The sequence below is a fragment of the Malania oleifera genome, chromosome 3, assembly GCF_029873635.1.
Source record: "Malania oleifera isolate guangnan ecotype guangnan chromosome 3, ASM2987363v1, whole genome shotgun sequence".
In the NCBI taxonomy this organism is placed as follows: Eukaryota; Viridiplantae; Streptophyta; class Magnoliopsida; order Santalales; family Ximeniaceae; genus Malania; species Malania oleifera.
Window position 1 is genome coordinate 72,555,252 of NC_080419.1, and position 18,315 is coordinate 72,573,566.

Genomic DNA, 18,315 nt, shown 5'->3' on the forward strand with positions numbered 1-18,315 from the left:
AAATAATTTTTTTTATTTATTTTTTATTTTTTTCAACCGTCATGTATAATAAGATTGTTCTTGGTAAGTGAATATTATAATTAAGTATAAAAAATATAATATTTTTTTATTTAATTCATAATTTTTTTAGTTTGTATTGCACTTTTATTTGTTAATCATATTTTTCTAATTGTTATTTGATTTAAAGGAAGAAAAATGAGCATTTGTTCAATCAAGTTTCTAATTTGTTTTAATTTTGAAATATTAACTAAACAAGTTGCTGGTTTTCGATTTTAATTTCTACTTCAGTTTTTAGTTTTTATTTTTTATTTTTAGTTTTTATTTTCATTTTTTAGTTTTTAATTTAACGTATGGGTCATAGGAATTTAACATGTAAACTAAGTGCTTCCCAAAAGATAACTTTGAGATGTTCTAACAAATAAATATCTCAAGAAAAACATACTATTTTTTTTTATATTTAAATCTTTGAATAGATCCCACAATACGAATATTAGTTAGCTTTAGAAACTTGCTTTCATATGGTACAAATTAAAAATTATTTACATCATTATTGCATTTAGGAGCATAGATTTTAGGTTTTAAATTTGAATTTGAATGAAGTTAAACAAAATTTAATACGATTTATATCACATTTTTCCTATATCCACATAAATTTAAACCCGAGCCTCTTGCAAAGATAAGGTTAGATTTTGAATTTATTAGGTCAATTGTTTTTTTTTTAATATCGCCGGGTGTCCACAACCGTCAACGACGTCTGTTTTACGGTCCGTCGCACCTGTCATGACTAATCCCACGCCCTATAGCGGTGGCCCCACACACATCACAGAGGGGTTAATTTAGGAGCCCGCCGCAAGAATTGAACCCGGGAGGCATTTCTGCTAACCGTCAAGTGGCACTTCCGGAATTCGTCCTTGCCAACTGAGCTACGCCCTGGAGGCTTATTTTTTTTTTATTACATAGAAACTCCGGCCACCAATAAGTTCTTTGGACCCTCTGGTGTGACACTAAACTTACGAATTAGTATCCTCTGTCCCCAAATCTCGTTGATCAGGGTAAAGTCCGGATGCAGATACGACTTCTATGCATCAATTGGACGTTCGGCCAATTGTTATTGGTGAATGGTAATATTGTTTTATTCATTTATGTATGATTGATTGGTACCATTATATTATTAGTTTTTTCCTTAATCGATTGCTCACATTTTTTTCATTGTCTAAAATTCGTTTGGTTATACTTTATTCCCGTGGGCAAGCCCCTACTTATCATCAAAATTGGCGCAGGGGGGTCTGGGTATAATTTTTTAAATGAGAGGGTGTCAATGTGATTATCTCAGATGTCGAGGGTGTATGCATAATTATGAAAAAAAATACCAAAGGGTTGTAACCGCCTCGATGGCTACGTGGTCCTCTCCGGTTGAAATTTCTGCTATTTCCACGTCAATGGCCGAATGAGATTCCTCGGCTTCCCCCTGCTCTTCAAAGCGACGGCGTTTTGCAAAGTTAGACAGGCAATCCAGTTCTAATAGTGAAAGCCCATTCGTCCGTTTCGAAATTCTTTATGACAGACGGTTCTTTTATTTAGCTCCTATTTCTGTATTTACCCCCCCCACGATGTTCGTAATTCCTTCCTTCTAAGCGCCGACCTCCGTCGAATCCCATTTCCTCCGTCAATCTGAAACTTCGGATAAACCCTAGAAACAGACAGTGAATTCAGAAAGCCTGGATCGAGAGACAAAGGTTTTGAAGTTGCTTCTGTTCGATCGAATTCAAGTGTGCTGCTATGTCGTCTCCCGCAGAGTAATTTGCTCTTCTATAGTCTATGTTCTACCTACAGCTTCTCTCTCTCTCTCTCTCCCCCCCCCCCCCCCCCCGCCCCCCGGGAATCATGTTGTTGTTTTGTTTATTGTCATGAAGCGGTTGGGGCTTGATTTGATTGATGTTGATAATCATTTAAAACTCTTATTTATTTACTTATTTATTGGTTTTTCAGATTCTATAATTCTCTACCTCCCATATGCAAGGCTTATGGGACTATCTGTTTGCTGGCTACTACAGCATTCCATTTGGGGTTGTATCATCCTGCACACATCGCATTATCATATCAATTAATTTTCTCGCGTTTCCAGGTATGTATATCTATGCTCATTTAACTGTTCATGTAACACTAAATGCCACTCTGGGGTAGTCTCAAAAGTTTTCAGGCTCTTGGATTGATAATTGTCTTTTACAGTATTCGATTTATGATTTTGTGGTATTATGTAGGTGTTCGCAACAACAAACTTGAGGTTATGATTTTCTTTTGTTCTAAGTATCACAATTTTACACTTCTTTGGATCTTTTTCAGATTCAATTTCCCTGTGTTTTTTACTTCATTAGCCACAACAAGTCAAGTTGAATAGTCATTCAAGCTACATATTTAAACCTCCATCTCATCGTAGAAGCTGACTTGTGCAGCCTTTTGCATGGTGGTCTCTTGGTAACAAGTGAAATTATGTTAGTGGGGAATAGCCCGACAGGGCCTTTTAGGGTGCAAAGTGAGGGCTTTTCCAAGTACCTAACACAGTTTCTGTCTTGGTGCCAAATTTAAAGATCAAGTTGTTCGGGACTCTACCATTGGAAGATCTAAGAGAAAAATTGCTGGTTGGAAAAGGAAATACCTCTCAAAAAACGGGAGACATTGCGACTGTTACATAACAATTTTTGGGTTCCCAATACCGTTACACACCAAGAAATTGGCGGGAAAAAAATCACAACCATTACGTAAAGGTTGCTTCAACCATTAAGTAACAGCTATAGGACCATTACAGCAAATATATATATATATATATATATGTATATATTTTATTTTTTTACTTTTTATTCTCTCTTTTGTCTCCCCCTCCCTCTTTATAATCATTCTCATTATATTATGTGGAGAGAGGGGAAATAGACTATAATGAGGGTGATAATGATACAAAATTTACTATTTTTAAATTCTCACAAGAGATGCTTCAATTAACAATTTGATAATATTAATTTGTTTAGAAAATAATTTATTTTGATAATATTAGCAATTTGATAATTATGTTTGATATTTTTCAACTTCAACGTTCTTTTATTTTCTAGTTATTGTATATTTATATTATTCGTATGTGTTATGTGTCTAATAGATTAATAGTTTATAATTTATTCTTTTTTATTATTTAGTTTTCCACACAAAAGAATAATAAAAAAGTATAGGTACACACACACGCGCATGTAGTTTTTCTATCAATGGTTTAAAACAAATGTAGATTTCTCGCCCTTACTAAACAACTTACTTAATTGAACTTAAGGATCTAAAATACATTAAAACTCTTTCTAAGAAGGGTTAAAAGTTTAAAATATGCAAATACAATAATATACATAAGGTTGTGCATGCTTTAAAAAAATTCGCGGCTGTTACATTACATCTGCTTCTTGTTATGTAACATCCACTACTCTTGCTTCTCACGACACCCATTGCTGCTATGTTACGCTACCCACTATTTGAAACCATGCCTTGCCGTAAAAAAAAAAATTCAACTTCTGATTAAGATCTTTGTAACAGATTTTGGGAGGATAAAAACTGAGCTCCATTAGGCTTGATTACTCAACAAAACAGATTTGATTAATTGCAAGTTTTTGCAAGTCCATCTACTAATTCTAGAAGAAATTTTCACAAGAAGGATAGAAAAGTTAACTTTGCTTGCACTTTTTGTAACCAAGGGAAGGCCAACGTACTCTACAGGAAGCCTACCTTATTGAACCCCAAGAATCCGGGTAATATTCTGTTTAAAGAGCTCAGATTTCGAAGAGTTTGCTTGGAGCCCAGAGAGGTTGTGGAAAAGAACTAAAGCATTCTTTATGCTTGTTGCGGAGCTAGTGTGTCTGTGGAAAAGGATGAGGAGGTCCCTAGCAAAACATAATTGGTAAAGAGTGATTGTGCCGCATTTGCTATGTTACTTAAATCACTTTTAGAAGCTGCCGTTTGAAGTATCCTGGTCATAACTTCCATATCCAAGACAAACAAATAAGGAAAATGGGTTCCCCATGTATAATCCCTTTCTTCCCTTTTTTATAAAAGAAAAAAAAATCCTTTTCTTCCCTTAAAAAAATCCTCCATGGAACCATTTATATTAAGGGAGAAGCTAGGAGAGGTAATACATTCCCTAACCCAGTCTATGAAATTTGCAGGAGTGCTAATTGTTTTGAGAACCAGGATAATAAAATACAAATCCACTGAATCACAAGTTCTCCTACAATCCATCTTTAGAGCTAATTTGGGAGATCTAGAATGTAAATGATAGTTATGCAAAAGCTCACGAGTTAGTAGGATATTGTCTTGAATGGACACCCCTTTTAGAAAAGCTGTTTGGTTACACCCTCAAGCTGGAGGTGTATAAATATCACCTAACCCCAGCATCTTACAACCACTAGACAAAGCAGACTTAATGGAAGCTTGAGTGAAAACTTCGCCTAACTGATCCATAGATTTTGCAAAAAAGTCCTTAAAAATTCTTCAACACAACATCCCTCACAAAATGGTTGTCAACTTCAATGTGCTTTGTCCTCTCATGAAACATTGAGTTTCTAGCAATATAAATGGCAACTTGATTATCATAAAACATTTGGACTTTTAACCAAAAATCCCATCTTTGACAGAAGAGACTTCAACCACATAAGCTGACTCATAGTACGAACCATAGCTTGGTATTTTGCTTCAGCAATAGATCGAGCTAAGTAGTTTCTTTCTTCTCGCTTGGTAACTAGATTACTTCTCTTGAATGTATAGTATCTATCTCATGTCACAGTTTTAATTACATTTATACGTCAAACCTCTACAACGAGAGCCTTTGAGATGTGCAAACAGCATCTCAGTGTGGTTATTTGGAATTTTCTGTAAACTAACTCAGCGCCCCTATAGCAAGGGATATGTTAGGTCTAGTGACAACAAGTAGATCAACTAGCTGACTAGTTGTCTATATTGAAGTTTATCTTCAAATTCTGCTCCCAACGTTCCTAGACAACTTCACATTGGGTTCCATAGGAGTATTAATTGGTTTAGCTTCCAACGTACCAAATTGACTTGGCAAGTCCAAGGTATATTTGCTGAGATAGATTCAATCCTTTCTTACACAGTACAATCTGAATATGAAAGTAACATAGATTACCCAAGTCCTTGATTTGAAATTTTGCTTTATGCTATTGCTGGACATCTGCAATCCTGCTTTGGTCACTGCTAGTGATGATGATGTCATCAACACAAAGCACTATAAGCACGACATTTGTGCTGTTTGGCAAACAAAGGCTCAGGGTAGCATTGAATGAAACCAATACAGAGACACCTCACTAAATTTGTCAAACTCCCCCCCCCCCCCCCCACCCGCCCCACCCAAAAAAAAAGGATTTTGAAGGGCATCCTATTAAGTAGAAAATAGGCCATAAGAAGGGCATCAATCCAATGGGTTTTAGGAACATGCATATGAAAGAGTAGAGACTTTGCTATATCAAGTAAATGTGAACAAATTCAAGTGCGTTATTAGGTTGAAAAATTTGAATCCCAATGCCAAACTGAGTTTTTGTTTCCTCATAGAAATGAGTAAAGACATTAACAAATTCAAAATTGTCTTTTAAAATTAGATAGATTTTAGGTCATACATGAAGAATCATCCACAAAAGACACAAAATATTGATGACTAGTTAAATTCTTGACTCTACATGGACCCCGAATATCTGAATGAATGAAAATAATGATTTACTACTAGACTCAACTCTAGACGGAAAAGATGTCTTAGTATGCTTTCCTAATTGACACGTATAACAGCCAAAACATGAAATAGACTTGACCATAGGAAAAACTTGTTGCAGATTTTGAAGCGATGGATGACCCAAATGACTGCCATTGACCCAAATGGAGAAGGCTGCTCTTTGGAGGCAAGTGATAGAGGTGAAATACGGCTGTGAATGGGGTGGTTGGTGTACTAGGCCTGTTAATGGTCCACATGGTGTTGGCTTGTGGAAAAATATTAGTCGGGGATGGCCTTCTTTTTCTTGCCACGTTCTATATGATATTGGAAATGGGTCTAAGGTGAAATTTTGGCAAGACCATTGGTGTGGTGAGACGTCTCTTGCAGTCAGCTATCCTGATTTGTATAGATTTTGCTGAGATAAAGAAGCTAGTGTGGCTGAGCTTATGAAGTTTGATAATGGAGTCTTGTTTTGGGATGTAAGTTTCTTTAGGGGTATGCATCTTCGGGAATTAGAGGCCTTGACTGGTTTTATGGATATATGGTGCATCGGTGAAGGGGTCTGGTGAGGATAAGATGTGCTGGAAATCTGATAGAGAGACGGGCTTCTTGGTTAAAGGTTATTATGGTATTTTAATGGGCTCCAAAGGTTGTGGCTTTCCTTGGAAAAGTATTTGGAAACAGAAAATTCCATCTAGAGTAGCTTTTTTTGTTTGGACTGCTGCTTTAGGGAAATGCTTAATGATTGACAATTTTATGAAAAAGAATGGTTTGGATATTGGATTGGTGCTACATGTGCAAGTGTAATAATGAGGCGGTTGATCATCTTTTTATTCATTGTTCGGTTGCAATGAACTTGTGGGTTATGGTGTTTGGTTTGTTTGGAGTGAGCAGGGTTATGCCGCAATCTGTAGCGGGACTTCTAGCATGTTGGCAAGGCAGATTTGGTCGTTATCGAAATGGGTTTATTTGGTTGATAGTTCCTCATTGTTTATTGTGGTGTCTTTGGAGGGAGAGAAATAGTAGGTGTTTTGAAGATAAGGAAAGATCTATTTCGGACCTGAAGCTATTTTTCTTTACAACTTTAATGGATTGGTTGGCTGCTTTGCGAAACCAGTCATTTTCTTCTGTTTTTGGTTTACTAGATTCTTGTAATTTCTGTTTTTGATTTGTTTACCCCATGTACACTCCTTGTGTACTTGGTGTTCATTTTTGATATCAATAAACTTATTACTTATCCAAAAAGAAAAAAAAAAACCAATCCTTCTTTGCCTGGAGATCTTGAATAACACAATGAGAAGAAAGTCACAAAACAATTATGAGATTTAGTCAATTGACTAATTGATAACAGATTCAAGGGAAATTTAGGCACATATAGAACAAAAGAAAGAGGAATAGAAGGAAACGAAAGAATATTGCCACAACCTGATATTGGTGTAACCAAACATTTAGCAAGAGCAACCTTTGAGTATATAATAGTCAATTTAATGGAATAAGAAAAATTAGGACTACTTGCTCTAGGGAGGAGGCACTAGAGTCAATAACCCTTGGTGAGAAGGGTGAAGAGGCAAGAAGCCTGGTTGTCCTTGAACGAACCACAGTGGTGATAGATGTTGAAGACTGAACTTGAAATTGTTGAACCATGTGGTCAAGATTGTTATACTTCTCTCTGGACATGGTAGTTGATGTACTCAACTCCGCAGTGGAGTGGCTATGGGCACTTGAAGTGACAGTAGAATCGCCCTTGTCAAGACACTTGTTGACCCAGTTTCCTAGGGAGATCCTTAGCATCAATCAATAGTATTGTCTTTGCCACAGTGTGCAAATGCAAGAATTGCTATGACAAACTCCTCATCTTGACACACTACTTTTGCCAAGACGACCATACGACCCTTGTCCTTGTCCTCAACACTTCCCTTACCACTGTTAAATGTAGTGCTACCATGGTTAAATTATCACGTGCAGAAGCTTAAGAAGAGTAAGAGCCATCTTTGGGGATCCATTGGATTCTCGCATATGCTTCATTCATAGATGGTGTGAATTCACCAGCAAGATTTTGATCATGGGTGGGTTGAACCTCTGGACTCAACCCAGCCACAAACTTGGCAGCCAAGAACTCTATCCTTTGTCTCTTAATTATCTCAATATTGAAACTGACTTGTTGATAGATGTTGAGTTTCTTCCACATACCTTTCATAGTGCTATAATACCCACTAATGGACCTACCTTCTTGGTCATATTTGAAAGAGTTCTCCTATAGGTTAAAAACACGAGTTTGTTTTTTTTTATTTTTTTATTTTTATGAGAAGCTTTTGTGGAGATCATCCCATTGGGTCTTGGCCTGAGACCACCATAGGTAACTAGAGGATCAAACCAATTTGATTGCTGTGATTTGTAGATTAACAGTATCAGTCGAAGCTCTCTTTGTAGAGGCCATCAAAACCATCCCCTATACACTACAAAAAGTGCACTCCAGTCACGGGAATGAACAACACAGCAACAATGCAAAATCATGCAGCACACACAATCACAGAACAGAACTTCAGAACTTCTAAGAGAGTTCCTCTGACCATGGAACATAAGTTATAATGTCGTATGAGGAATTAATTGACCATGCAGAAAAGGGCAGACCACAACAAGCACTGCAGGCATTTGATAAACAACCTGGCTGCACAGTGGCTACATGTGTGATGGCTAGCAGCAACTAAAAGTGTGTGCTGGCAAAAACAGGAAATAGTCATTGAATAGCAATCAAAACCCCTAGCAACTGATACAAGATTGCAGGCAATCAATCATGAACACACAGCATCATCATGCCACAACCAACCAGTGAACAACAACACGGCAACAGCAGTATACCAGAAACAGAGCATCACTTCACATTAGCAACTCACCATGAAAAGTGTCCCTAAATGACTCAAACCAACCGTAAAACCACATTTGAGAGCTGATGAGGGGAAGGCGACAAAGAAAATGAAAAACAGTGTTAAAAAAAAAACCTCAGATAATTCAGATTTAGAGGAGATTAATGATCTAACACCATGTTGGACAGTTAGAGATGGGGGAGAGAAGAAAAGAAGAATAGAGCAAGAAAGCAAGAGAAAGGAGGAGGAAGCAGTTTCCTGGAGCCTTAGATTTTGCTCCATGTCTGCCCTCTTATATATTAATAATTAAAAAATTTGAAAGACTAAATACCCCTACTTACACCACATAATTACCAAATAGCCTTCTTCTAACAACTTACTTTAGCAATTTAGAATCGCTTAAGAACAAATAGTATCAATCACATCCTTTTGAATGTCTAACAGATTTTAAAGAATTTGGCATTGAAGCCATCAGGCCCAAGTGTCTTATCATTAGGGCAGGAGAATACCGTCTTCTTAATTTCATCTTTATGCACAGGATTTCCAAGGAGAGAAATATCCACTGCAGGCCATTTAAAAGTCAAGGAGGTCTTCCAAGAAAGTGTGTATATATAGTGAATGACACTGGGATTTTGAGTAGCAAGAAGAATTTCCTTTATTTATTATCTCAAAAGAGCTTATTCTATTCCCATTTCATCAACAAAATATCTGATTTGAGCATGAGTTATTCTAGATTTAACTGCTTTTGAAAGCAACTTATTTTTATGATCACCCAATTGCAATCATGAGATCCTAGATGTTTGCTTTAGGAGATCTTCCTCAGCTTTCAGAGAATCCTGTATTTTTGTTTGGGCATAATTAACACCCAAGATTCTTTCCTGGCTTTTAGATTGAAGAAGATCAAGGTAAGCTTTGTCCATTTAGCCTAGTGGATCCCATCACCAATCTTGGCGAAGTAACTCTTGTGGAAAGCTTGTAACATTCTTTTTAAAACCTTTAATTCTAGAAAAAAATATACATGGGGGTGCCCACAGAAGAACAAGAAGACCACATTGCCTTGAGAGAGTCCATAAAATCAGGATGAGAAGCCCAACAATTTAAAAATTTGAAGGTGAAGTTAGAACCCTTATCTGAGTTTTGAGAACAGAATCTGATGCTGGGCAGTGATCTGAAATACTAGTATATATGAAATCCACCATGAGATTGGGCAAAGCCTGAAGCTCTGAGGCTTTTGATCCCCTTCAGAGATAGCAGAAGCTCTAGTAGCCATTTTACAAATTTTCTTTCCATTAATAGGTTTAGGATCAAAACTAGAAGAGGGGACTATACTGGCAGGAGTTTCTGAAATAGCCACTTCAGCAATAACAGTTCTACAGGGAACTGTAAATCTATCAGTAATAGATTATTACGTTTGATATTTGAGCTCCATTGAATCAAAATTTTCCATCTTTATCTTTAACCAGTGGTTATAAGAATGCAGATTCATCTGACATTGTTAGACCTGTTTAAAGAAGATCAGATATTGCTGATAATGTGGCCCTTGCACTTGTACTTTGGTAATGACGGTTTGGTTTTTAAGATATGGCTATGAGCAACGTGAAAATGTTAGGATTAGGGTGAAGGAAGAGTTAAAAGGTCTTTAGACAGAGTAAGAAGAACAGTACCTGCATTCAATTTTTGGGCCATGTTATTTTGCTAACTGGTTCTTAGTATTGGAAGTTCTTAATGTGTCAATGTTGCCATAGCCATTTTGCCTTTTGTCTTTTTTTTTTGAGTTATGAAGGCTTGGAGTACTTTTTTGGTCTCTCCTGCACTTGAGCCTTTTTTTTTTGAGTTTGTCGTACTACATTTTTTTATCGTGTTATGAATGGTCAACTCCTATGATGAGACTTATGAGCTGAAAATGTGTGAACATCTATATAATGTACAGAAATGTTTACTCTCATCTTTATGCACGTGTGCTGATATAATCAGGCCAATCTGAAATCTCCCCCTGCGGGAGGTTGGGTTGTCATTGAGTTTTCTCTTATATATTTTGATAAGAGATTTCTTTTCATATAGATTTTTCTTCTACATGCTGCTGAGACCTTGGAAAATTATGCCCTGTCCACTGCTGTTTGGTATATACATGCCTTAATCCTATACTGTTACTTCTGTTATAGGTGTGGAGGCTAGTTACAAACTTCTTTTTTCTTGGAAAATTTTCTATCAATTTTGGAATTCGTCTGTTGATGATGTAAGTTCTAATCTCTTAAAATAGTCAAGTTAATTCACCAGGATTTCTATCTCTGCTCAGTCCACATGCATGTGTAGTTGTCCTTGGTTTTTGTGCTGTAGGAGTGCCAGAGAAAGTGCCACAAGGAAACTTAGGGCCCATTTAGTTGTGAAAACATTTTTTAGTTCTGCAAAGAACCATAAGAATTTTAGCTTATTTTTTAGTTTTTCAAGAATCATATTAAAAGGGTAGAAAATGAAGAGTTTGTTTAAATGTGCAAAACAATTTTTTTATTTTTTATTTCTAGATTTCACAATAATTATAAAAAAGGCTACTTGTTTTTCAACTTTTCAAAAACTTTAAATTATATAATATAGTATTTGGGATCTTAGATTTTGGGGCTTGAAGTCAGATTTGTGTGGATTTTGAAGAAATCAATATACATAATCTACATAAATTAAAGTCCAAGATCCGAATTCTATGCTCATATGCAAGATAAGAATTAAAATTCTAGAAAATATTAAAAATATGTTTCAACTTTTCTATATAAATTTGGAAAATTGGAAAACAATGTGGCATTTTTGTAATTATATGAAAAATTAGAACGGGAAAGTGCAACTATTTCCACAATCAAATAGTGCCAAAATGTTTTATTGTTTTTCATTTATTTCATGCAAATGTTGGAAAATGAAAAATTAGTTTTTTTTTCTTTTGAAAAACTAAAATGGTAAAAAATTATTTTCCCCAACTAAATGGGCCCTTACTCTTTCCCAGCATCTATATTTACAAAAAACAACTATTTATTTTTTCAAAATTTCAGAGCCAGATATGGGGTCCAGTTAGAGCAAGGACCTTTTGGAAGCCGCACAGCAGATTTCCTATGGATGATGATATTTGGAGCCCTTTCATTGCTGGTGTGTGAAACTTTTGTCTTCTTGGTAGCTTGTTGAGTATTTTTTTTATTTTATGGTTTGAAGTGGCAATTGGCATCTATTGAAGAGCGAAAGGAGGGGGGGAAGAATATAGTGAGGATGATAATGATGCAAAAGTTATTCTTTTTACTAATATTTACAAGACATGCATTAATTAAAAATTTGATATGAACACTATTTAATTAAAAAAAATATTTATTTTGATAATGTTAATAATCTTTTGATATTTTTTTTTTCCATATTTTTCAACTTCAACCGCTTTTTTCTTTCTAGGTTTTGTTGAGTTCAATTTGTTATTGCTTTATTTATTTAATGATAAATTTTATGATTATATATTATAATTTTAGAGCTTAGGTTATAGATCTACAGTATATCTTGTTGGTCTAAGACTCCAAACTTATTGGATTTTTATTGCTAAACAAATGAAATAGTAGAACTTGTCTAATTTATTGTATTATTTTTATGTATTATGTTCCTCATAGATTAATGGAGTATATAATGTATATTGTTTTATAATAATCAATCACATATGTGATAATTGAAAATGTGAAAAAAAAAAATGCATTTAAATTTTTTTTTTTTTTCTAAATAGAAGGTAAAATTTATCGTCGTTACTAAACAATGTTAGTAAGTTTAACTAAAGGATTCAAAATCCACTAAAGCTGCGTTCGGGAGCATGAATTTCAGACCTTGGATTTGGATAAATTTCAATACAATTTTATATTGCATCTTATATAGAACTAATACAAATCCAAATCTAAGGTCTTCTCCAAACATAAGGTAATTCTCTTTTTAAGAAGGGCTAAAATGCTGATAAACCAATATACATAATATTATGTGTGCTTGAAAATACTTAAAAGAGTCATTACTCTTGCTTCCCATTATGTAACACTTGCTACTCTTCGTGCTATACCTGTTATTGTTAAGCTACCTGCTACTGCTTTTTAACCGTGGTGAACTATATCTTGTGAACACTAAAATATCTTTTTTCCTCCTGTTGTATTGGCTTTTGGTTGTTTAGGCATTAGCAGCTATTCCTATGTTATGGACTCCCTTCTTGGGAGTTTCTTTAGTATTCATGCTTTTATATGTCTGGAGCAGAGAGTTTCCTAATGCTCAAATCAACATATATGGACTCATTGCGCTTAAGGTATGTAGGTTCTCTACCTATCTGTCTATATGGCTGCATCGATGCATCACACATGCTTGCCTACATGCACATGCATGCAGATGCACATAGTCCTGGGTGTGTCTGTATGTGCATGTGTGTGTATGTATCGAAAATTGTTTTAATTTAATAAAAATCATATTGCTTTCCAATTGCGGCTGTATTGCATTTTATTCAAGTCTATGGGGGATTGAGGGCATTGTGCAAATTTTAGAGTATGTCCATTGCTGTCTTGCAGGCATTTTATTTGCCATGGGCAATGCTTGCTTTGGATGTCATTTTTGGTTCTTCTATCCTGCCAGACCTTTTGGGAATCATTGCGGGGCATCTATACTACTTTCTGACAGTGCTGCATCCTCTTGCTGGTGGGAAGAACATATTGAGAACTCCAGCATGGGTGTATCCTTGTTTCTTTTCTCTTTATAATATTTAACAGGTGACACAAAAAAGCAAAATTAAAAAGTAAAATTTACTGAATAGACACCTGATGGAGGACCATTTGCAGATAAGTTGAGATAATCATATTTCGTTTGAAAATTTAGAAATTAAGGATTTTATTCTAGTCTAGGGATATTTGTTTATTTCAGAAATTTTTAATTACTTTGGGATTAGTTTATGATTTTTAATTGTTTGGGGTTATTTTTAAGTTTCTAATAGTTTTATCTCAAGAGCTTATTAGTTGCCTATAAATAGAAGCTTATGATAAAAGGCAAGCAGCCTCTCACGGCAATTTAGTTGCCTCTCTCTCACAGCAGTCTCTCTCTCTCTCTCTCTCTTTCTCCCTCTCCCCTGTATCTATTCTCTCCTCCTTCACACCATCTCCTTTGTTTTCTTTTTCTATTATCCTCTTCTGTTTACTCTCTCTCTTCCTATTTTTTTGTGTCTAATATGCATATTTTTCTCTCCTTTTTCTTTTTTGCTGTCTCCTACATTACATACATATTGTGGTTTTTCTTAACATATGGAGCATAAGCAGGCTATTATGTTGTAGACAATCTGTGCTATAAACCATCGACAGAATTGGGGCATTTGCAAATTTCATAGGCCTCATTCTTTGAGATGTAGCAGGCAAGATGGATGTTGAGGGTTATTGTTCTGTAGAAATTAAGCTAGTTTGATTTTGCTGTCCTCATTTATACCCTCGAAAGATGTAGATATATCACCTTTCTAAATGTTATAAACTGTGGCCCCTGGTTTTTTTTTGCACACTTGTATATGCGGCCAGGATAATCTGTGAACCATTCTTCTGCTCATGTATGATGATGTTATTTGACGCTTGCTTTACTCTGTTGTTGTCTGGTTCATGCATTTTGGGGGAAATCGTGATTGGAACAACTTCATGGTTTATTATTCTTGTTGGTTACTCTGTCCCCTTTGGGTTCCTTTGCGTTCTTCTCATTCTATTTGTTATTCTATTGTTAGACTTGATATTTGTTGGAAGTTTTTTAAAAATAAAATTTGTTTAGTTCTTAATTCTTTTTTTTTTTTGGTTTGTTCCATTTGCAGCAACTGCATGGACAATTTTCCCCATAAGATTATTATTTTTAACTTGCTCTGTAGATTATGGAACGTCCTTCTATGTTCTATCTAGTAGTCGCAGATGCATCCTTAATCATGGTTCACACAATATCATAATTTGACTTATACAAGTATCTAAGTTTGAATTATACAGCATCACATGCCTACTAAATTTGTGTAAGGCGCAATTGCACAGTTATACCCATGAGATTTTCTTACCATGTAAGAAGTTTGTGAAGCTATATTCCCTCCCCTTTTGCAATTGCCTTGACTGAAATGATGCAGGAATAAATTTGTTGCACGCTGGGGGTTGGGATATCGGGGAAATGTTCGTGTGCAGCCTCAGCCCGATAGGGCTTCTGGGGCGGCTTTCAGAGGAAGAAGTTACCGGCTTAATGATTGAGAGTAATTTTCCAGCATGCCTGAAGCTGTCCATTTTGTATCAATGTGATTGCAGCTCATAGACAGTGGGTCGGACTAGAGAAGCAAATTCGACGTACACTGGGAAATCAGAAAGCAGTATCAATCAGAGGGCTGAGAGAATTTATTTGGTGCTTCTTGCATATTTTGCTCAGTTGTAATTGTAACTTAAGAGGCTGGTTTTCAGTTGGGGCAATCATGTTTTGTTGATGGAAAGAACTTCGTTAGATATAAAATTTGTTTTTTCAAAGGTTTCCACATTCTTTCTTGTATTAATTTGTTCCTTAATATTGTTTTGGGAGAGAATCAGTTGTGTGGATGATGATCGGTGCTTTTGGCATTTGTTTAATTGTCTGTCGGGCGAGCAAAAAAAGAAATATTTTCTTCTACTCCATGATTCACATCAGACATTTCTTTAGCAGGTTCAGTCATAAATGTTCTTTGGTTGGAAAAAAAAAAAAGAAAAAGAAATGTAATGGAATATAATTTTATAAACTTTCATATTGTTTTAATGTACTAAAGATTGAGTAAGTTTAATGATTTTTTTGATAGAACGGCATGGTGTTTTCTTTTTTAGAAAAGAAAAAATTATTAAATGGCTCATCTATTTTTTTTAATCAAATTGCATGAGTATATTTTTCATTTTTTATTTTAAACATAAATTTGTCCTGGCACACGGTGCTGTCAAAAAATACCTATTTTTTTGGAATAGGTATTTTCTAAAATATGATTGGAATACCTAATCTTTCTTATGACTCTTAGCCCTAGGAATACCAATTCTATTCTTGACTCTTGATCTATTCCTAATGGAATAACTATTCTTGTGTTTGGTTCATTTTGGTGATGGTATAGCTACTGCCAAATATGAAATAAGAATTTTTTAGAATTTTCTTTTAAAAGATTTACAATTGTCCTAACGAATAAATTGGACAAAAAAAGGAATCATATTTCTAGATTCACCTATGACTAAGCAAACATAGCATATATGTAGCAATCCAGCAACATAGCACACATACATAAAAGGATCTAATTATATAATATAACTCAATGCAATAAGAAAATAGTATACTCCTTTACTCACATTTGAGATTGCAATGTAAATCTTTGAAAAATTACATAGCATAATTATTGCTTTTGTTATCCCTGTACATGCTCACCCTTGGCATGGATCACACAGCAAACTATTTTTTTGGTGCTTTAGTAAATACTCACTCATTCATGGAGAGAAGGGATGCATTAAAATTACTTCAAATAAAAAATGTAATTTCTTTTTTAGTTTTTTTTTTTTTATTTGGTTGAAAAAAAATTCCTTTCTTAAATCAAGGTGTTTTCTACTGTTAAATAGAAGATATGTTACATAAATATATATATATATATATATATATATATATATATATACACATATATATAGTAAGTTCTTGCAATGGAAAAATTCTCATAAACCTTCATTACTTTATGTAACATATCTTGCATGTGTGATTTACTGTCAAACATCCAACATGTTTGCATAACTCTTCATTACTTTATTATAGTAAGTTCTTGCAATGGAAAAATTCTCATAAACCAAATCACACATGCACTTAGTTTCATTTCCAAAATGGCAAACAGACGCATGAAAATGATAGCTGCAGGTGTTCTTAGAGATTGACAGTAAAAGTAAAAGAATAGAAATGCAATCAATATTAAGCAAGAGACTACCGTCCTTTTATTCACATTAATAGTTTGGATAAATGATACAACGAAAGGGGACAAAATTTCAACTACAAAATGAAATTCTGAATTAAATTTTGTAGTGGAAATTTTTCCAAATCAAACCCAAAGAAATATGAGAATAGTTGCTGGTAAAAAGACATGCCAGCGATGGCAAATTTACTTTTACAGCCATCGAAAGCTAATTTTTCAGCTAGATAAGAACCATCAGTGGCTTTTGCACAAAATTACTTCCAGCCCAACAGTGCTTGAACACCCTACAGCTACGGGTGTCGGAAGCAGGGCAAGTTTTAACTGCCCTGTGGCTTTTCCGGCGACTCATGAACGGCCGCTGGGAACGGAGGCCCTTGTGGAAGGTCCACCATGTGCAATTTCCTCCTTCCTGTGGATTATCAACCATTTCAGAATCAGAAGCTGCATATTTTGCCCTGCTGCAGCAATTTCCCCTTAATTCAGAATGATAAGTATCATCGAGCTTGGCTTTCTTTCTCGAAGTAGTCTCTGCGGATTTCAAATCAGCCGGATGCACTTCCCATCCAGTCATCATATCCTTATCCAACGCAGCTAGGAGGGTTTCCATTCTCCCATTACCCAATTCCTTTTTAGTCCCATCTTCCAATTCAGGCATCTTGGGTTCAGTAGAATCATACTCCTTCTTGAGAAACCTGCCCCGATTGCCCACTCCCATTGAAAACATCATCAGACACGGAGCATCATCAAATCCATAGCCATTAGTATTGTCAAAAGAGTGAGTAAGTGATTTAAACCTGCTCTCATTTCCCATTCCGCAAGAAAGCATAAGCAAACTCATAGCTCCCTCTTCTTCTTCTTCTTCGCCAATCTCATAAGCAGATGAAGAATAATTAAAATCAATGAAAGGAGTTGCAGCGATTCTGCACGCTGCCCTCCTCGAACGTTTTCTACGAATCGGAACCAGAGTCTGGCCGTTAGATTGGCCATCAAGAGAAAGGCCTAGTTTCTGTTGATCTAAACCAATCGATGATCCATTGGTGGCCCTGTATTTGTTGGAGTGGCACCTCATGTGTCCGCACAAAGCTCTCATCGATCGAAACCCTTTTCCACAAAATTTACAGAGATTTGGTTGGGATGAAGGCGAAACCCTGTTTTTTGAATTCGAAAACTTGCAGGACTTCTTGGGTTTCTCAGCACGAATAGAATTTGAGAATGGTCTCTTCCTCCCCATGTTCCTTTCCAAGAACCTTCCAACATCTTCTTTCATCCCGAAAAATTGATCAAGCAGGCAATTTCAAATTAATAACAGCAGAGCACATAAGAAATACCAGCAGGAATTAAACACGAGGAATCATAAGAATGGTGAACATCAGAAGCGCAACGGAATCGCAAGCACTGCCGCTTCGGTTATGCTTCATTAACTCGATGATCGGGGAGCACTGCTGCTTCGTGGGGGTTTGGAATTGCAATTGGAGGAAGCTAGAAACAACATCTCTCTCTCTCTCTGCTACTCGCCAAACCCCCCCAGTCAAATCTCTCCTCCTCTCTGGATTTTGGCCAAAACCCTAATATGCTCCGCCAATTCCTCTTCCGTTCAAATTTGAAATGACGCGCACCTCTCAGCGTCTCTGTTTCTCTTCTGCTCTCTTTGCAACTACAATCTGCATGGAAGCAATTAATATTAGGACATCATCGATCGCATTCCGAAATGCCGCGTTGCAAAGTGCTGACCTGGCCACGACCACATGGCTCTTTTTGTCACTTAATAA

At 35.7% G+C, this 18,315-nt stretch overlaps 1 protein-coding gene across 2 annotated transcripts; it reads left to right on the forward strand.

The window, feature by feature from the left end:
* Positions 1 to 1,529: 1,529 nt before the first annotated feature.
* LOC131150765 (derlin-1-like) lies at positions 1,530 to 15,121 on the forward strand. Of its 2 annotated transcripts, none has more exons than XM_058101703.1 (7): positions 1,530 to 1,796; positions 1,990 to 2,125; positions 10,773 to 10,846; positions 11,646 to 11,739; positions 12,779 to 12,907; positions 13,164 to 13,324; positions 14,729 to 15,121. In XM_058101703.1, exons 1-7 carry the CDS (start codon positions 1,780 to 1,782, stop codon positions 14,844 to 14,846), a joined length of 729 nt encoding a protein of 242 aa, XP_057957686.1. In that variant the 5' UTR covers positions 1,530 to 1,779; the 3' UTR covers positions 14,847 to 15,121. The 2 variants fall into 2 exon arrangements, with proteins under 2 accessions (XP_057957686.1, XP_057957687.1); XM_058101704.1 differs by lacking the exon at positions 14,729 to 15,121 and adding an exon at positions 13,902 to 14,209 and having other exon boundaries at positions 1,563 to 1,796.
* Positions 15,122 to 18,315: the final 3,194 nt, after the last annotated feature.